At 39.1% G+C, this 21,467-nt stretch overlaps 1 protein-coding gene and 1 pseudogene across 2 annotated transcripts; one reads left to right on the forward strand and one right to left on the reverse strand.

Moving 5' to 3' along the window:
* The first annotated feature begins 1,254 nt into the window (after nucleotides 1-1,254).
* LOC100726830 (upstream-binding factor 1-like protein 1) lies at nucleotides 1,255-11,999 on the forward strand. 2 transcript variants are annotated; one of them, XM_003468574.2, is made up of 4 exons: nucleotides 1,255-1,314; nucleotides 4,458-4,576; nucleotides 6,961-7,094; nucleotides 9,982-11,999. In XM_003468574.2, exon 4 carries the CDS (start codon nucleotides 10,110-10,112, stop codon nucleotides 11,331-11,333), a length of 1,224 nt encoding a protein of 407 aa, XP_003468622.2. In that variant the 5' UTR covers nucleotides 1,255-1,314; nucleotides 4,458-4,576; nucleotides 6,961-7,094; nucleotides 9,982-10,109; the 3' UTR covers nucleotides 11,334-11,999. The 2 variants fall into 2 exon arrangements, with proteins under 2 accessions (XP_003468622.2, XP_063111727.1); XM_063255657.1 differs by lacking the exon at nucleotides 1,255-1,314 and adding an exon at nucleotides 2,354-2,420 and having other exon boundaries at nucleotides 4,455-4,576.
* A 2,324-nt stretch (nucleotides 12,000-14,323) lies between these two features.
* LOC100712641 (heterogeneous nuclear ribonucleoprotein R-like) lies at nucleotides 14,324-16,134 on the reverse strand (annotated as a pseudogene).
* Nucleotides 16,135-21,467: the final 5,333 nt, after the last annotated feature.

Below are 21,467 nucleotides of genomic sequence, written 5' to 3' on the forward strand. Positions count from 1 at the left end.
CTTTGTCGTGTGTCCTTCCTGCCGGCCGGGAGCGGACATCGACACTGTTATATCCGTTAGAGCTCTTTTTTTTTCCCCTCTCTTTTTTACAACAAAATTTACACATTTTGGATTTTATTACTCCTTAGTTCTTATTACTTTTTTGGGGGGGAGAGAATAAAGTCAAATATGGCAAAACAAAGCTGTCAGTCAAAACCAAGGATAGACATAGCACATGATGTAAAACAGAGTACAAGGTTATCAACAATGGTTATCAACGATGTCTCTTGTTTCCTTAAAAAGAATTGTCTATCTCATTAGATATTATAAAGTTGAACAAGACAGTAGAGAACAAGACCAATAGAACTTAGGCATTGTAAACATTACAGGACTTCCAAAGGAGACAATAGTCAAACCAGAATGGGCATCTTAGTGAATCTTATTGCCTTCAAAGTAGTTGCCTATACCCTCAAACTTGATACTATCATACAGAATGGAACAGAGTCTAATCAGTCAAAACAAGATCGTGGGAGTATTACAGGACTTCAAAACAAGCTAATCTCAAAAAGGTCCTCCCGACTCAGCCTCCTAATTGCTGGGATTACAGGCCCCTAAACCCTGCTCAGCGAAGCTTCTTATACCGCAGAGCGAGCCCAACTTCAGAAGCAGTTTGGAGTAAGCTTACTTCCTCTCAGTGTGTCTTTAGGAACCTGGGAGTTCTCTGTGCCAGGTAAGAACACGCTGCAGGAGAAATTACTTTCTTTCCACATCTTTCCCTCTAACAATTACCTATAATTCTTTCTCCAAAATGTATACTTTTCCAAGGAAAATTAACTGATATTGATTGTTGTTGTTTTCCAAGATACTTATTTGCTGGCATGCTTCTGTTTGAATGGCAATGGCAAATCTGTACTGATAATTATGTTTCTCTAACCAAGTCTCCATGTTTCTGGCTTGTGGAGTCCTTTCGATTTCACAAACTAAGTGGCATGTCTGACTTGTGTTGAGGATCCTGTAAATATCTCAACTCTCCCTGAGAACAGTGGCCATTTCCCTTGGGAGTGTTGGCATTTTTCTGGTGCAACAGAGAAGCAAAAGAAGGGAAAGAGAGCACCTTTACTGAGGCTGCGGAGAGGAGGTGCAGCTCGGGGGCGGGGCTTCCTGCGCTGACCCCGCGGTGGGCGTGGTTAGGGGCTGGCCCAGGGGTGGGGTCGGGGAGGGCCCTGGCGGTGAGCGGGACTGTGGGAACTTTTTCCTCCAGTGCATGCAGGGAAGGAAAGGAAAGAGGAAGCTGCAGTCAGGGTGACAGGGAGCCAGGAAGAGGTGATCATCAGGGTAAGTACCCTGTTTGCTTTGTCCTTCCGCCAGTTTACAGCACTGCCCTGTGGTCCAGTCGTTTATGCCAGGTCAGCAACCTTTTAGAATGTACTGTTTTCCTCCCCAGGACATCTATCAGTGCTTAGCAATAGTTTTTCCTCACATGTGGTAGTTACTACTGATATTTGTGACCAGAGACCAGAAATGCTGCTAACAAACCAAGAACACATAGAGCAGCCTTACTAAAATGAAAAAGAAATATCTATGAATTTAACATAATTCTGTTATTGAAAAAATTGACTAGATTAACAATAAATCATTAATAAAGGGCTTAGTAGGTAATTCGGGGTTTTTTTGTTTTTTCTTCACTTGTTATGTTTGGTTCCGTTTTGAGACAGGGTCTCCCTACATAGCCCTGGCTGGCTTGGAACTCCTAAGTGATCCTCCTGCCTCAGCCTCCTAAGTGCTGGGAGTAGATGTATGTGCTACCATACCTGGCCTCTGTCAGGCACTTACTAATCATTTTCGTGCTATGTAGGGATAGCTGATGGTGCTTCCAGAATATTTGGCTTCAGCCCAAAGGTGAGAAAGAATGAAACTAATTGCGGTTAAATCACAGTTCCAAGGTTCATTTAGGCAATATAAAAAAGTGCGAAAGAGCTAGGAATGCAGTTTAGTAGAAATGCCCTTTACAAACAGTGCCAAAGTGTTTTTAACAATGATTTTTACAATTCATACATATTTAGTAACATATGTGCTATTACTGTAGTAGTTTTTAAAAATTAACATATTTCTGAACACATATTTTACTTATACACTACAGTATCCTAATTTGATACATATATAAAAGTGAAATGATAAATCAGGTAATTAGCATTTCCGAGTCCTCTAATATCATATATTTTGGATGTGCTGGGAATCTTCACACACATCTAGTCCTCTTGAAATGAGCAGTTAATCTACTTAATCTTGAATGCATTTCTTTCCTCTTTGTCTCAGAATTTGTCAGTATGTAGCACTGATTTTTTTTTTTTCTCTTTTTTGTTGTAACCTTCCAGGGAACTGAACCCAGGGCCTCTCCCCGGGGTGACAGATCTACCCCTTGAATTCAGTTTTCAAGTGAAGTAAGTTCCTACTCAGTTGTTCAGGACAGACTAGACCCCCTACTCCTCTATCAGTTCTCTCTGAGTGTTGAGAGTTCTGTAGGTGTTATTTTTTTTAAAGATAATCATTCCCTTGAGTTAATGGAGATTTCAACAGCTTATGTTTTCTTTTGAAATTTTTATTTCTTTCTCTTGTCTAAATTCCCTTCTTCCTCACTTTTATCAACTTTCCTAGGTGAGACCTCAGACACAATATGGAAAGGAAGTGAGAAATAATTATTCAAAGTAATTTGAAATGTTCCCACCCCCACAATGCTTGATTTAATTATTCAGTCCTATTCATATAGGTTCTTTTGTGTTCCATAAATATACTCGATCATAAATTGTCTCTAATGAAATATTCTAAAAGAACTGCTTAAAAGTTTTTTGGGAAATGGAATCAAAGACACTGAGCTCCATGTCCACCTATTTATTTTTGTTTTGATACAGGCTCCCCCTAAGTCCCTAAGCTCACCATGCTCATCTTCAGCTGTTGATCATCCTGTCCCTCTTCTGCACCTGTCTAGCCACACTCACCTAAAAACATGTTATCCACTTGCTCGTATTTTTTGTATTTCTGTTTTCATTCTACAGGTAGGAATGGGTGACAGGAGTTAGCATTGCTCAAAATTATTTACATCATCATTCGCCATTTCTCTTTGTTTTTTGGAGCCAGGGCCTCAATGTGTAGTCCAGGTCCTCCTGGATCTCATGGAGTCGTCCTCCTGACTCAGCATCCCCTGTGCTGGGATTACTGTTGTGCCCCATCACACCAAGCTTACTGTTTCTCTTGCTTGCGGTGCTGAGAATTCATTAGAAGCAAAGCAAATAGGCTGGAAGAAACCAAGAGCAACTCATTCCCAATACATGTAGTCATTATATGAATTTTCTCAGCTCATAACAAATAACCGCAAAGCAAATAGTTTAAAACCAGTTTACTCTTTTTAAAAAAATTTATTTAAAGAAAAACAAAACAAAATAGAAAATGGGTAGAAATAATATGTAAAAGAAAAAATAAACAGTAATAAATCACTAGTTGACATTTACATATTGTCCTCTTACAAATAATTGTTCACGATACAAAAGTAGAACATATAAATGAGAATTCAAAAATGCAAACAGTTCTGTTCCACTATCTAATAAAAACTTAGTAATGTAGTTATCAATCCTATATACTTAAACATGTATGCAGTTATCCATATCTTGATTTATGTTGAGATTTAACAAGCCAAAGCAGACTAAAATCACTCTGAATAAAAAAAGTGTTGCTGGATATAGTATAATTGAATATATCAGTACATAACAGTATTAATAGAAATACAACTTTGTAGATAGTGTAGAACTACAAAAACAGGTAGTAACCAAACCAGTATGAGTATCATAGTGAATCATTGTCATTTTTAGTATAGGTGTTTATACTCTCAGACTTAATACTATCGACCTTAATAGTTTTGAATAAAATCTGTCAAAAACAAACAGCAATCAAACAAATCAGATTTAACTAAGATCAATCATGATATAATAGTATAAATTATACAGGGATCCAGATTAATAGGAAACTAAAGATGATTACTTTGCTATATCCTGATATTTTTGGAATAGCTGTCTGTGCCCTGACATCTAGTGCTTGTATACAACTGGACAGCATAAGTTCGATCTAAGTAGTGTGGTGCAAGTAATATGGGTTTTAATTACTGATACACTATTAGCAATATTTTCTGCTATTTTTTAAAAGACTTTTCCTCCCCTTTCACTCCTCCAGAGTGTACTGTGCATTTTTAGGTCTCCCCAACACACTTGAAAACCAGTTTACACTTTGAAAGCTTTTCAAGGATGATGGCTGCAATCCAAGTGTCCACTGAGCCATCCTCTCTCTAATTCATAGGAGACAGAATCTTTGCCTCTTGCAACTTTTGATGGCAATGACTTTTGCTTGATTGTGGTGCAGTTTCTCAAAACTCTGCCTCTCTCTTGATTTTTCCCCTGTGTCTCTGACTTCAGTGTTCCTCTGTCCAGCAGGTGTATCAGTTACTGGATTAAGATCCACCTTACACTTAGGATGATCGTAAGTGTTCACCTTCAAATAATCGCACCTGCAAAAGATCCATTTTCCAAAGAAGGTTACAAGAACTGAGACTGTAAGTCACTGCTACATCACCGGTGTAACATGTGTAAGACCCTGGTTTCTAAGTCCAGGACAAAAAAAAAATAATAAGTAAACTAAGTGATTAACTAAATATTAGAGAAAAGTCCTGTAGCCCTGGGTAATGGAGTACACTAGCACACTTAGAATCCCACCTCTCTGCAAGGCTGAGGCAGGAGCATCACAAGTTGATTCCAGCACTGGCAATTCAGTGAGTTAGTGACACCCTTTCTCAAAATCAAAACTAAACATGCCTGACACTGTAGCTGAGTGTGCAGGACCTGTGTTCAATCCCCAGTACCAGAAACAAAAACAAAACTATGACGAAACCAAACAAATCCAAAGAGACCTGCATTTGCAGGCACTAGTTCAGACATGGAATCAACTTCTCAAGAAACGATAGAAATTTGTTCCAGATTCTGGAGGGTTCAGTTTTCCTGGAGAGTGTGTGGGGCATCACTGAGAAAATACAAAGATGTCACCTCCATATATTGAGAGATAATGTCAAAACCAAGTTCCCTATTTTCTAGTCATTTTCCAAGAAATACCTTAAGATTCTTTCCCACTTCAAGGGTTACTGCATTAAAGGCAGGCAAACTTTTCAGGGTCTTAAAGCATATTTGCAAAATACACTTCACGACCTCAGCACTTCATTGCATGTGAGCTTACCTATTTCTTGCTGCCAGAAATATCAAATAGAATCAGTACTGCAGTTATCAAGTTAGTAGATTAGGAATGATAGTTGAGTTGCTTTACACAGGAACAAAACATCACTTCATGAACATAAAGGATGATTGCAGTAGTCGGTAATAATGTACCTGTAAAAGTTTAGATAATCAAAATTTTCAATTGTAAATATACATGTCAAGATAATATTGATTTCCTCAGCTTGTTTTGTAGGTGCTTAACTAGAATAATGTACCGCTAATACCTAAATGTGTATTTGAATAATGTGCTTTGTGTATTTGGCTGTAGACTCATACAGAAATACAATATTTTTTGAGAACTTTATTCTCATTTCCAAAAAATCATGAAATACGTTTTTAAAAAAAATTCCAGCAAGCAAGTTTTATTGAAATTTCCAGGTATTTAGACCCTCCCCAAAAATCAGTTTTTTCAGTATATGTTTTTCTCCATGTCTATATAATGAACATAATTTTTAAAATTTCCAAAACCAAGTTATATGAATTTATTCAAAGATTTTTAAATTTAAATTTTAATAACTAATGATTTCTAGGTAAGTGCATTCAGCTAAATGCAGCTTGGTATATTATTTAGATATAAAACTCAGAAAGAGAAGAACATTTAAAAAAATTATAAGCTGGAAGTTTAGCTTAGTGGTAAAAGTGCCTTCCTGGCAAATGTGAGGTAGTGAGTTCAATCCCTAATACAAAAATAAAATTTTTTCAAGCGTATTTAATAATACTGCTTATGTGGCAGTATTCCAATCACAGTATTTTTTGAGCAGTTTGAGTTTGAAAAAACGGCTCTTAACAACACCATTTAGAGCCTGTTTGGTCTCATCAAACTTTTAACTAAACACTTCAGGAGTTCCAAACATTTCAGAATCTACTTCAGTTTCTCCAAACAGTGCACAATAATCACTGGAATTTTGATCTTTATTGTAAAGACTGAAAGAAGCTGATGAGGGCAGAGGCGTTGAACTGGCCATGATGATAGAGAAGATGATAAATGATGTTAAGTAATTACGAAGAAACCACAAGGACTGCCAGGGAAGGGGAGGGAGTTTCTTTACATCCCATGGAAGCAACTCAGCCATGAGGCTGAAAGGATAGAATCAGGACCCTAGAAACTCATCTGTCAAGGCTGAATGGCTGAGGGGTTAGGATTGTAGCTGTGTGGCAGAGCGCATGGTCAGGGTTCTCTTTACTCCAGCACCCCAAACAACAAAGACATCAGCAAAATGAGCCCTGGGAGTCAGGACTGGTGCAAGCATGGGATCCTCAGAGCCCTGCGGATCTTGTGTCTAGAAGGCCCGTCAAGCCTCATGAAGTCATGGGGGAGGGGGCTTTTCAGTGGTTGGATGGAGGCCTGTGATGCTGGCAACAAGGACTCCATGCTGGGATTAAGGATGTGAGTGCTGCCTATGCAAAGGACCCATAGGCTGGATCAGGTGTAAGGGACAGGAGGAGGGTCATTGCTTAAGATTCGTAGCTGACCTCGGAATACCTCTTACCTGCTCCCTGATGCCCCTCTGCCAAGTCCCCCTGCCTTGGAGTAAGCCGATTAGAGACAACCTCCACAAAGTGTGAACCAAAACAAACGTCTCCTGCTTCTCTTTGGACGTTTGGTATTTTTCCTGAGCAATGAGAAAAGGTAGCTAACACTCCTCACAAGCAAACTTTGTTCTGTGCCCAGGGACCTCGAGTTGGCTGCACTTCCGTCACCTCACTTCCACTGCTCCTCTGAGCCCCTGGAAGACAGGGAACCCTTGAGCTGACTGCAGGGACTATCCTGCAGGACACAGTTGGCCACAGGGACAAAATCGGCAGGTGAGTACTGGCATCTGCAGAGATGAACTCATACTTCTTGCCTCTGCTTTGCCTAAATTCTGTGGTCAGAAGACTTCAGACTTTCCAAAATACACGCAATAAGTGGCTTTAAGAAAACTCAGGGAATTATTTTCAGGTGACTCTTGAGCTATGGAATGTTTTCTCTACTATCATTTTGAAATTTAGAACTTGATGTGTTATTTTCTTTTTTATGTTACTACTGTATCCAAATGTTGAATTCATGGAGGGGCATTTCTAGGTATCTGGCTTTTACTTTTGGCAGCATGAAACGCAAGCTTTTGTAGAAAGCAATGGAAAATTGCATGGAATGTGGAAGACTCTGTTTTTAGGAACTTTGAATGGCAGCTTTGGTGTTTCAATATCAGTACAAAACTCTGATGGCAATGGCGGTGACAAGGTGACCCTGGTGACTACAGTGAGGTACCAGAAAGGAGGAGGTTTAATGCACCCATTCTGGTCAGGACATGGATGTTTCAGCTAGGGTTGCTTCATTTGGAACCGAAGTGTATTGGATTGTACAGTTGTGATTTTAACTTCAGATGTACAGATTTCCAAGAGGGGTGCTTTGGATATTTAATCTCTGTAATTCAGACACATGGTGTTCCATGCCCATTTCGTAATGTCCATTTTACAAATTACTTTTTTTAGTTAGAATGTAGCCAAATGCAACTGAGATTTGATCATAAGTACAATTATAGAATGATTATTTACTCATTTTTCTGTTTTTGCATAGAAATATTACTTTATCTGTTACTTGCACTGTTTGTATTTTCTTTTTTGTAGGGAAGTGGAGAAAGTTTTTTTGATTTTTCAGATCTTTAAATTAATTCAGAGAATTCTAGCTTACCCATTTCAGTCTTCAAACTTGGACACGTTGTGAACATCTGTTTTTTTTTTCCTTTCTGTATTTGTTTCTCTCGCAGAGAGAGTATTGCCCTCTAGACCTCAGCCATGCCAGGAAAGACTGCTACACCCCTAGCTACATCCCCTGCCCCGCTGTGTTTAGTCCTTTGAGATGGGGTTATGATAAACTGCCACCCTGTCTTTACATTTCCAATCCTTCTGTCTTGCCTCTGTACTACCTAGGGATACATGAGTGTCCCACCTACCTGGATCGATTTGCATTCATTGTGGAAACACGTTGCAAAATTTTTTCTCATTCCTGAATTTTAATGACCAGGATACTATTATTTCCCTCTTCTGTCTCAAACAGGACTAATTATGCTTTCAGTGTCCAAAGGAGTTTGATGCATTCTGATACATTCTGTGACCCTGAATCATTCAGATCTAGAAGACAGGCATGTTGACACACACCTCTAATCCCAGACACAGGAGGCTGAGTCAGGAGGATTCTTGTCATTCCAACAACACCTGCCTGGGCCAAGTACTGAGTACAGTTCCTGCCTGAACTACACAGGGAGGCCCTGTCTAAAGAATAAATGGATAAGCTGGTCATGGTGACACAACCCTGTAATTCTAACTCTTGGGAGGCTGAAGTGGAGTATTATTGCAAGTTCATGAAAGGCTGAACTGAACACTATGAGCCTTCTTTAAAAATAGAAAAGAATAAAAATTTTAGTAAATCAATAAATGGATAAAAAGGTGTTGGCCAAAAACACACCTGAGAGTTTGGTGTGGAGCACTATAAAAATAACGAGGGCAACGAAAACTTCATTATTCTAGCTACTGTTTTAATTTTCAAAGTCTGTGGCCTGTTTTAGTACTGAGAATATTCACAGATACTTAAAACTAACCTGTCCTCAGGATTTTACCTTCCCTCCATCTCTGTGAGTATGATGCTGTTTCTCCCTTTTACTCGCTTGTATTTCCTTTTCTGGAGGGCCCATGTGAAACTTCTCGAATTCCCCATCCATTCAGGCAACGTCACGTTGTGTAGTTCATGTTTTATATACTGGTACATAACTTGGATTCTATGAAACTTAACCACAGATTTCCAGATCATCCTAAAGAGACCACTGAGAGTTCCGAGAACATGATGTGTGATCTCAGGAGCCATGTGCCAGCCTTATTCTGCTAGGACAGAATAAGCAGTTCGGGGAAAGCACCATCTTCCCTGCCAGGATTCAAGTTCTTCTGAGTGCCACACGTTTAGGAGAGAATTAATAGAAGAGGGAAAAGTTTCATTCAGGTTAAGTATAAAGAAATGGAAGTCAAGCTGGGATTTAGCTTAGCAGCTCAAGCACTTTTCTGGCAAGTGGGAGGTTGTGAGTTCAATTCTCAGTAATAAAAACAATAACAAAAAGAGAGTGAAAGAAACAAAAGGGAGTCAAATAAAATTGTGAATGTTATAGTACTTGTAAAATTCTTACCCCTTGAAGAGAGAGGGTGTGTGGTAAAGTAGATGCCTTTTACACACGCACACAGGGACCCGAAGCTTCCAAAGCAGGTATTTCCTACAGTCTTCCAATCTAAGACCTCAGGTGCACCATGCCAGGGATGTTCATAAGTTTGACTTTTTGTACATCCTGCTCCTCCTGTGCCCATTTAATTGTGGGTATCTGGATATGTGGACTATGCTTTCAAAGTACCCAGAGTGAAAGTCCTTTTCCTTGTCATTATTGGGTGATTTGTTTTACTTTTTGTCCTTGGGGACTTTGTATCATGTATGCTTCATTTAGTTCTAATTAAGGTAGCACTTCTGAGCTTTGGCAACTTTTCAGGAGCAGGGCTCTGGGGAATTTCAATATCACAAATGCAAAGTATAAAATTCAGCTTTAGATTTTATGTTGGAAATATGAGGATGTTCCAGTGGATAATTCAGAATAAATCAATTGTACAAGGGGCATAGCCTAAAGGAGACAGGATTCTTTTTTCCATTAATCCCAATCTTTCTCTTTCTCTGCAGAAATACAGATTTACACATCAAGCAGGACTTTCAGAAGTATATTTATTATCCACTGAATAAAGAATTTGAGCTTTGTTGAGGTTTTCGCACCACTCAGTTCTTAATAGTATCAAAAACTCCAAGCAAAGATGGAATCACTTCAGAATCAAGGCCTCTGGTCCAAGAAAAGCATCCTGAGGTTATTGGATCGCATGCAGAACCATCTCCTGTCCAATGACAACCCAGTTTCACAAACAACCCCATCGCATCTGGACTGGGAGAAAATAGCTTTCCAAAACTTCTCTGGAGAAATGTGCAAACTCAAATGGACAGAGATTTCTTCTAAGGTAGGGAACGTCCAGCCCCTGAAAGAATCGGTGCTGGCAGCCAGAGAACTTACTCTAAAGCACCGCAGACATCAGGAATACAAGAAATACCCAGACTTCCCCAAAAGGCCCTTGACTGCTTATATCCGATTTTACATGGAGCAGAGGACCTGCTACTCCCAAAAGCACCCTGAGCTCAATAATCAGGAGCTGACCAAGAACCTAGCTGAGAAGTATGGGCGGCTCCCACAGGAGATCAAGCAGAAATACATAGAGGCATACCGGAAGGACAAACGGGACTATGAAGAGAAACTGGTTCAATTCCGGAAAAAGCACCCTGATCCAGTTCAGAACTCCAAAACATTGGGTGGACCCCAGAGACTCCACCAAACCAGCGCTCCAAAGAAAATACAAGGAAATGTGGAAAGAGGGAGGTCTCTGTCCAAAACAGATGGATTCTGCAAGAAAGAGAAATTTCACACAGAGCCCAAGAAACCCCCCATGAATGGGTATCACAAATTTCACCAAGATTCCTGGTCAAGTGAGGAGCTAAGCCATTTGCCCCTGAGGGAGCGCCTGGTGGAGATTGGCAGGCGCTGGCAGCGGGTGCCCCAGAGCTTGAAAGAACAGTATAAGAAGCAGGCCGAGGAGCTCCAGCAACAGTACAGGTTGGATCTGGATCTCTGGCTCAGGACTTTGTCACCTGAGGAATATGCTGCATATAAAGAGAGAAGCTATGGTAAAGGGAAGATCATGACTGTGGCGGGAGCCCCACACCCCATTTTCGTAAAAGCAGACAGGCTGCGCTCACCAGCCAAGCCTCAGCCAGAAGGACTGGGAAAGGAGAATGGGCTGCAGGCTCTGGGGGGAGATCCCTCGGGTGCAATTCCAGTCAGCTCTCCTTGCTCCCAGGAATCAGAAAGGGAAATGAAGGCAGATGGGGAAGCGGATGAAGGCAGCCACTCCTGGCACTCCAGCGGTGGAGAGGAACACCACCACAGCAGCTCATCTTCCTTGGAGGAACCCGCGGCCATGGATATCATCTGACTTGTGAGGGAATCCCCACCAAAAGCCAGGACACCAGGTCAAGGCCGCAAACTCCTCCCAAAAGGAAGCTTTCTTCCTTGTTTTCACCTCTCTCTACTGCTTCCCTCTCAGGTCAGAGGAGCACAGGTGGGAAGGTGGGAATAATTTCTCCACAGAATAGGAGCCAGGGAAGAAGTTGCTCCTCTGCAGAAATGAGTCTGTATTAGTGACGTTGCCTACATTATCCCCCAACACTGTGCCCAGTGTGTTCCTTATTGAAGACTGTCAGGGAGGACACACGTGATCAGGCTGTGGAAAGGTGGGCACAGCTGCCAAGAGTGAGTGTTTCTGAAGTTTTCCTCTGAATTTCAGTTGTCCCGTGGTGGTTCAGGGCTACGCAGGGGCTTGTGCCTTTTGCCCTCCTCTGTGGAGTTTTTCCTCAGGACTCTTGTACTCAACGTTGGTGAGGAGTCTTTAATGGGACACGGGTGGGTGATTTAAGAAAATCCACAAACTCCTAGCATCTCTCCTGACTCTGTGAAGCTAGCAGTTGGCCATCCCCTTCCTTGGGAGTGACCAGCTTTTGCAGTTGGCAGTTTTTCTGAAGGTACTCACCACTCTGTTTATCTCTTGGCTTGCAATGAGCCTTTTGTCCCTAACTGCAAAATTGCAAAATAAAGTTTTTATACCTGCTTGTGCATTGCATTTGAATGAGCTCTTGCATGCAATCAGTGGATTTGAATTTGTGTCCTGCTTGCTCTCCAAGTGGAACCTGAGATTATTTGGAACAAGACCTCCAAATGCTTTCTACTCTCCAGAGTCTGTGAATCTCATCTTTATTCTTCAGTATAGATAAACCCATAGAAAGGTACAGGTATAAACAAGGTCTAGACTAAGCAACTTGACTTCAATTTAGGCATCATTGGCACCGGGTTTAATTATTCTGGCTTACTGGTATTTTCAAAAATATACGGTCACCCCCCATGAGCCAGCAGAAATCAGGTGGGGCCTGGGGAGAAAGAAGAAGCCATTTGGCCCTTGCTGTGCAAGGTGGAAGCTGTACAGGGCCAGGGTGAAGGAACAGGAAGCCAATTCACCCCCTTCCTGTGAGCTGGTAAGAAGCCATGTGGGACCCAGTAGCAGAAACAGGAAGCCAATATGTTTTGAGTATTTAATTTATTCTAAATATCAATTTTTATTTCTTATTGGAATCAGGGTTCAAACTCATGACACTGCACTTGCTAGGCAGGCACTTGTGCTGCTGAACTCAATTTACAAACCAAAGTCTCTTTTAAATCTAACTTTAATTGACACAAATAAATAATAGTTGAACTTCTTAATGTGGGTAACGTGTTTCAGTACAAGTATGCTTTGTACGATGTTTAAATCAGGTTAACAATCTAGGTCCTCTAGCATTAATCTGTTTTGTTGAAAACTTTCCAAACCTTTTTTTCCCACACTTTTGAAATGGGCATTATGGTTTCTCCTAAACATATTCATGAAGCCTTTAGGCGCTTTTGTGTAGACATTTTCACTAAGCATTGACAGTATATAAAATTTTATCTCTAATTTCCCTTGCTTTGAAATGTATTAGACTTCCCTTAATGGTGACACTTTTAGAGGTTGTACAGTTTTCTTTTGCATGTGACTTTCAAGCTAAAGCTACAGGTCTTTTAACAATGGAGATATAGTAGACATACTTTGAAGATAATTTGTGGAGTTCAGTATTTAGAAAATGTCCCATTGCTTATATTCTGATCAGGTTATTCCATATAGTTTCTTCATTTGTTAGATGTCTGTTATCATATATTCATGTAATTTGTCCCTAGAATGTCAGTTAGGGATCTCCTGAGAAATAGAAGTCACACAGAAAATTTAGACAAAGACAGCAAATCATTTTAAGGAAGTGGCTCACATTATTATAAGGGCTGAAACCTCCCAAGTTCTGCTGTGTGTACCTGGAGACCCTAGAAAGCCATGGATACAACTGTTTCTCATCCAAAAATCTAAAGGAGTTTATTAAATTCCAATCCACGCTCAAAGGAAATAGAATGAGATGTCACACGGTGAACAATTAGTTAGAAAAAATGGATCGGCTGGGCTCTCCTCAGGATTTTTTTCTCTGCATTCACCCCACCATCAGTTCTTGAGGCTCATCCATTTTGGGGAAAGAAATCCTCCATGCCGACTTTACTGATTTAAGTGGGCCCATAAAATAACTATCACACTTGCAGTGTTTATCAGAGAAACTGGGTTAATAGATTATCTGATATTAGTCTCTTTTCATTTTTTTAGAATTAAACTCATATGTTTAGGCTGTGATAATAATAAGCCCAGAAATTACACAATTTATTTAATCATTATTTTGAATAGATTTTTGAGTTGTATTCAAATCTTACATGAACAAGAAATTAGAAATCTAATCACATCAAAGAACAAATTGTCACATTTGTTTCACACTTAAGCCAAAGAAATTTGTAAGGAAGATTTCAAAAACCAGTAAAGTTATAACAATTTAAAAACACAGTTAACCTACTTATAGGAATGCAAAAATACAGTCATAGATTATTTTAAATACAAGAAAATTTAAATTTGTTTGCTTTACTTTCCTAAAACTATTAAGACAAAGCACTAGCTTGTTTTTTATCTACAACATACTTTCATACTCCTGTGTAATATATTCCAAGTCCAAAAAAAGAGAAACTGTCCAAATCAAAGTTTCTGCAAAATCATGATGTAACAACTTGTTCTGAGGTTAAAATGAAGCCTAAAATGATAAAAGCAATGTAACTCCCAAAATAAGGGAACTCTGCAAGCCCAGCACTGTCCAAGAGCATTTATGAAAAGAAAAATAGAAATTCTTGACTATATGCACAATAGTGATTTCTTCAGCCCAATACAAATGGCAGCAAATTGATACTTAAAGATGAAACAGTTAAGCCAGTTTTTTGAAGAATGTGGATCTAGAGCCAGTCATATCTTGACACTATCATTTTCAAACCCTCACTTGTCTATTTCCACTATTGCCCATAAGAATGCTGGTAAAATTCCTGGTTGTCATTCTTGTAACCATATTTACCAGAAAGCCATCACCTTGCTGAAGCGGTTGCTGAGCGATGCGTTGGGAACCCCAGTTCTGTTGGTTGTTGGTCTGATGCCGCTTGGAATCAGGTTGGTTGTAACCATCTGCCTTTCTCTTGCCTCGTATACTGTCTCCACGATTGCCCCAAGTTCCGTGGGAACCCCAGCCTGTCTGCTGTTGTGCAGGACCCTCTCTGCCACTCCTAGAGCCGCTTGGCGTTCCCACAGGTGCCCCCTTTGTGAATAGCCAGCCCTGCCTCTTGGTGGTGGTGCTCCATGCCCCCTTGGTGCTGGTGGAGCACCTCTCCCTCCCTTTTCCCCTCTCTTCTTACTGTATAGCCATCATCATGGCCGTAGTGGAGATCTTCATATCTTCTACAATAGTCCTGATAATCATAGCTATAGTAATCATCATGGTAATCCTCATAGCTATAGAAATGTGGGGGGTATCCATGTCACTTCTACCTCGCCCTCTAATTGGGGTGGCATTGGAGGAGGGAGGCAGCGGTAGTCTTCATACACAGTGCTTCTGGAGGCCTGTCTAGCAGCTTGGCACTCTCCTTTTCTTACCTGGTGGCTTAGGGAACGCTGTTTCAATTCCTTCCCCTTCTCTTTCCTTTCCATTGGTTTTACCCATTGCCTTAACAGCAGGTCCTCTGTCTTTGGAATGAACAAATGCATAATCTTTCAACTTCTTTACTCTTTCCAGATTTCCAAATTCAGAAAATGACTTTTCCAGTATTTCTTCTGTCACTGGAGTAGCCAAGCTTCTCACAAATAAAACTTTCACCTTAGCATGACTTCTGGATCTGGTTCTTCCACAGGTGCAGCCCATTCAACTGTAAACACATTTTCCCACATTTTTACTCTTCCACTCAGCAGCCGACATCTGGCTTGTGACCCTCATATTCAAGGAAGCCGAACTGCCAATTCTTTTTGTCAATCAGGTTGATGATAGAGAATAACGTCCCCCAAACCCTCTGTGACTTTACTGAATTCTTCCAGGATGTTTTTTAGTCTTATTCTTCAGGATGGATCCAATGAAAAGCCTGTTATTTGCCACAGAAATACACACTCCAAGGTGTTTACCAGGTGAATTTCATAGCTGTCACACAGCTTAGCAGCTTCTTGTGCAGCTTCCGTTCCACAGAAGGTGACACATACTACCCTCGGTTCTGACCAGACAGTGGATCCATCAGGACTAGCCTTCTCAGAAACGGGCACCAACTCATTCTCACACAGATCTCTTGGTATTTTACCTGCAAAGACCTCTGTTCCATTCCAGGCTGCACACCTCAGTACACACTGTCTGGTGAGGACCGCCACACTTCCGTTGACCTGTTGTTGCATCAGAGTGTAAGCAGTCCTCTCAGGTAAGGCCTTGATCTTTGCTTCATCACGTCCCTTTGTGGACTCTTGCACTGTGCTGCCCTGTTTCTCCCTTCGCCTGTAGGTCTTCATAACTACATATAAAAATGCACTTCTTTTTCTGAACATGTGATAAGTCACTGTCCTTGAACTGTTGCCGCACAGACAGAGCTTTCCTCATTAAATTCCCTGAGAGCATCAATTGTGCTTTCGTCAAGATTGATAGAAGCTACCAATCTTGTCTGAAATATTTCATCAAGTCTCTCTGCCTCTCTCGGGGTCTTGCAGTATCTATGTGACTTACACTATAAGTATCCTTTGGTTCTTCCTCTTCTTTTAACTGTGCTGCATTACCACTCTCCTGATTAGCCATTTTGTTATGCACGGCAGAGCTGGGGCAGGCAGCCGGTGCATAAGAATCAGTGCAAGGTGCTTTGAAAATGACTAGAAATGGGACACGTCCCATCCCCTTCCCCCATCATGGACCTATTCAATCGTTTTTATGCTAAGAATATTATATTAAGCAGTGCTTCAGAATATGGCAAATTCACCGTCTCTGATTTTTCACATTTCATAATCTGGATTTGTATTCATTTTTCTTCTGCACAGTAGTATTACCAAAGGAATATAAGAAACACGACACTAAATGTTTAATGTTATTTCAACTTATGGGACCAAAAAGTCAATAAAAGGAAAGAATGTAGAGCTGGTGACTCACGGATTTAACACATTCATCGATTGGCTTTCACCACTCTGGTTTTCATTTCAGTACCACGAACTCTGGTTTCCTGCTTTGGCTTTCTCGGTCCTTGTTGCTGTTTTCTCTTTCCCAGCACTCTCATATTTTCTTACTATATGCTCCTGCAGGAACTTTTCATGTGCCACGCATCATAATTATGCAGATTATGTTCAATAAATGTGTACACACTTCAAGAAAACAGAAAGTTCGAGGCCAGTCTGAGCATATAGTGAGTTAAGGCATGCCTCAGAGACAAAATAAATACACACACACACACATACAAACACACATGAAACTCTTTTTAAAAACCCATAATAAATATAATTAAATTAAAAAACCAAAATCCCTGCTATTTGCAACAATATTAGAGAACCATATGTTATGTGAAATAATTCAGGCACAGAAAGACATTTGCTACATGCTTTCCCTCACACATAGCAGGTAAAATGCCTGATCTAACAGGGTTAAGAATAAGAATGGAAAAGAGAAAATTAGAAAATGGTGATGTCACTTTATATTGATCAGTATATTGCCTTTCAATATACTTTATATTGATGTCACTTTATATTGATCAGTTTTTCTATAACTCAGGCAAATTCCCCAGTGTATGCACAGTGGTACCACTGTTTACAAGCCCAATATATTTTATGATTTTGGGAAAGATGGCCATGTTTATATTTGTGTGGGAAAGATAACCATGTTTGTATTTGTAACCTGATGCAGAGTTTGCAAATGGAGGTAAAATTTTGTGAAACACTTTTGTTTGTGAACTGAATTGTTTGCAAACAGAAGCTCTTGTGAACTGAGGTGTTATTGTAATTAAAGAATGAGAGATAGTTTTACGTACAGCTTTATACTTACAGCTTTTTACTTACAGCTTTCAGGCTACACCTGGCTGATTCTAAGGCATAAACATCATGGTAGAAAAGCCTAGGGCCTGGCAGATTCAGTACTGAAATCTACACAAAAGTTAGAGAAGACCTAATGATGCTGTCTTTCATACTGTTTAATGAAATTGAAAGTGAAGCAATACTTCAAATTTCATTCCTGGAAACAAGTATGACTCTGATACTAAAACCAGAGAAGGAGCCAACCAAAAAAGGGAACTACAAATCAATCTTCCTAATGAACATACATGCAAAAGTCCTCAATAAGACAGTGATAAATAGAATGTAGCAAATCATCAGGAAGATTATATATCATCACAAAGTAAGATTCATCCCAGGGACTCAGGAATGTGTCAACATATGCAAGTCAGTAAATGTAATATATCTCATTAAAAGTGCCCTGACAAAAACCACACAATCATCTCAGTAGAGGAAGAAAATCATGTGACAAAGTCTTAATACCAGTTCATGATAAAAATCCTACAGAAAATTAGATTAGATGGTCTTTATCTCGATCTGTTAAAAATCATCTGACAAATCAACATCATACAAAATGGACAAAACCTGAATTTCATTCTAAAATCAGGAATAAGACAAGGATGTCCATTATCAGCACTCATATTCAATATACATCTGGAAACATTAGCCTATGCCGTTAGGCAAGAGAAATAAATAAAAGAAATAAGGATGTAAAAGGAAGAAGTTAAATTAATATTACTTGCAGATGACATGATACTTCACATAGAAAATTCCATAAACTCTACCAACAATGTCTAGGTTTAATAACCAATCAGTAGATAGCTGGATACAAAGTAACACTCAAAACTCAATAGCATTCCTATACAAATATAACAAACTAAGACAGAAATTAGGGAAACAACACTTTTCATGATAGCATTTAAAAAAACCTGAAATAAGTAAGAATTAATCTGATGAAGGAACTAATAGACTTCTACATTAAAAGCTAGAGTACTCTAGAAAATGAGAAAGGAAGGGGAAAAAACTACAGTACTCAGAAAGAGGAAAACAAAAAGCAGAAAATGAAAAGATATCCCCAAACTTGGGTAGGAAGAACCAATATAGTAAAAATGGTCAAACATGCAAAATAGTTATACAGATTTAATGTAATCTTGACCAATATTCCAATAGCATATCTCACAAACAATCCTAAAATTCATTTGTAATCAGAACAGACCAAGACTAGCAAAAGCAATTCTGGGCAACAAAGGCAATTTCAAATTTGTGCCTTAAAATTATACTACAAAGATACCATGTTAAAAACAGTATGGTACTGGCAAAAAAAAAAAAAAAGAAAAAAAACAGATACAAAGATTAGTGAAGCAGAACAGAAGATGCAGGAACAACTCTAAACCTACTCAGTTACTTTATCTTTGACAAAAGAGCCAAATGCCATCACTGAAACAAAGCTAGCCTCTTTAACAAATGGTGCTGAAAAAAACTGACTTTTTACAGGCTGAAGATTAAAACTAGACCAGTATCATTCACCATGCACTAAACTCAAGCCATAATTGATTGAAATCTTAGTATTAATAAGAAACACTAATTCTGCTGAAAGATAGAATAAGTAGAATTCTTAAAGATGTTGGTGTGGGCTAAGATTTTACAAACAAAATTCTGATCTCACAGAAAATATCACAATCAACAACTGGCATCTCATCTTCCTAAAAAGCTTTTGCATAACAAAAGAAACCAGCAATTGAGTGAACAGACAACACACAAAATGGGAAAAGTTTTTTGCCAGATGTTCCTCAGACAAAGGTCTAATATCTAGAATGTATAAAGCACTTACAAATATCAGACCCCCAAAAATTTAAATATTCAATCCAAAAATAGATATCTGGATTAAAAAAAGAACACTTCTCAGATGAAGAAGTCAAAATAGCAAACAAATGCATGAAAAACTGTCCAACATCATTGGTCATTTGAAATTTAGCAACGTTGAGGGCAGACCAGGAGTAGAGAGAACAAAGGCACACGAGAGCAAGCCAGTCTGGGAGCCAGCACCATGAGTGGGCCACCTCTGGATGGGAACAGCCAGACTCCAGCCCCTTCTGATACACAGCCTGGCAAACCAGAGCACGACCCCCATCCCCACCTCCCACACCTACCAAAAGCAACTGGCTTATCTGAGAAACACAGGCTGTGATGCTAGCGATAGAGGTGAAGGTGACATGCAGTTGGATGCCTGTGGGGCTTTGGGATTTCACTAACATTACAGGTCTGTGGCTGGTGGTCTGATCACAGGTTCAGAAGACAGCAGTGCACAGTGTGACATCTCCTTCTGAGGGCTGCAGCCATTGTCGATTCCCTATTGTTTTGAAAGTCCTATATCATTTCTACTGTTTTGTTGGATTGGGTTTTATTCTCTTTGGTTTTATTTTATTATGTCAAATCGGATGGCAGGAACAGCTACTTCAAAGATGGCAAGATATATTATGATACAAATTTTGGATTTACTATAGGCTTATTTTGAAGTCCTTTAATGCATTCATTGTTTTGTTTTTACTGTTTTTATTCCATTCTGTTTTGTTTGATTTTTTACTATATCCAAAGTTATCTGTAGCTATTTTTGAAGATATCAAAAGGCATTATGGTAATTATTGCTGATTTCATAATGTTTTGAAGTCCAGTATTTACATTGTTTTAGGTTTTATTCTGTTGTATCCTTTTTAAAATTAAAAAAATAAAGCAATGCCGAGATTTCATCTCACTCCAGAAAAATGCCTATTATCAAGAAATCAGTCAATGACCAGTACTGTTGGTGCTGTGGATTAAACAAAAGGTTTTCCACCATTGATGGGATTATTACTGGGGAACTACTGTGGAAATCAGAATGGAGATTCCTTGTAAACCTGAAAATAGAGAAACTTCCCAAAAGAATTAAAAGCATCAAACCACAGCTATTTATGCAAACCCATGTTTATAGCAACATGGTTTGTAATAGCTAAATGTTGAAAATGGCACAAATGCAATCAACTGAAAAATGGATAAAGAAGATGTGGGTTTAAAAAAAATACAATGGAGTACTACTGTGACATAAAGAAGGATAAGCTTGAGACATTTATAGGTAAATGAATGCAATTTGAGACCATCCTCTTAAGTGAAAAAAAATCGAACACACATTTTTTTCATTTTTCTTTATTTAGAGAAAGATAAAACAGAATAGAAAATGGGCAGAAATAGTACATACTTTCAAAGAAAATAAACAGTAATAAATCACTAGTTGATCTATACATATTGTCCCCCGACAAATAACTGTTCAAGATACAAAAGTGGAACATATAAATGGGAATTCAACTGGGGAGACTGCAAACAGTTCTATTCAACTATCCAACAAAAACTAAGTAATATGTTTATCAATCCTATACACTTAGACATGTATGCATTTATCCGTATCTTGATTTATGTTGAGTGCTAACAAAATTTACTAGATTAAAATCCTTCTGAACAAAGATTAATAATATTGCTGGATTTCACATCGTAACACTCCGGAATCAGCACTGGGTACTGCAGTGCCCCTTTCTTTCCTTCAAAGTATTTGTTCATTTCATCATGTGTCATAAGATCAGTTCTCATCAACCGTATATAGGTTTTATGCAAGCAGGAGTCTTGACATGTATTTCTATCCTTTCTATATTAGAGGGAAACAGAACAAAGCAGGACAGAACTAAACATATTCCTACAGACACATAAAACTAAAAAGACATATAAAACTGCTGTATAAGGAGTTATACCATGGTCACTGTGCTGTCTCTTGTTATCATCAACAGAATTGGCTATATCACGAGATAAAGTATAATTGAACATATCAGTACATAACAGAATTAACAGAAATACAACTTTGTAGATAGTGTAGCGCTACAAAAACAGGTAGTGATCAAATCAGAATGGATATCATGGTGAATCATTGTCATTTTCAGTATAGTTGTCTATACTCCTCAACTTGGTACCATCAACCTAACAGTTTTGATTAAAATCTGTCAATAATAAGCAGTATTCAAACAAGTCAGATTTAACTAAGACAGTCATGATACAACAGTATAAGTCATACAAGGATCC

The sequence above is a fragment of the Cavia porcellus genome, unplaced genomic scaffold (genome assembly GCF_034190915.1).
Source record: "Cavia porcellus strain 051 isolate PalLab524CR breed Dunkin Hartley unplaced genomic scaffold, mCavPor4.1 scaffold_9, whole genome shotgun sequence".
NCBI classification, from domain to species: Eukaryota; Metazoa; Chordata; class Mammalia; order Rodentia; family Caviidae; genus Cavia; species Cavia porcellus.

Excerpts from the sequence above, each read along its gene's own strand:
- LOC100726830 (XM_003468574.2), top strand. The coding sequence starts at position 10,110 with ATGGAATCACTTCAGAATCAAGGCCTCTGGTCCAAGAAAAGCATCCTG.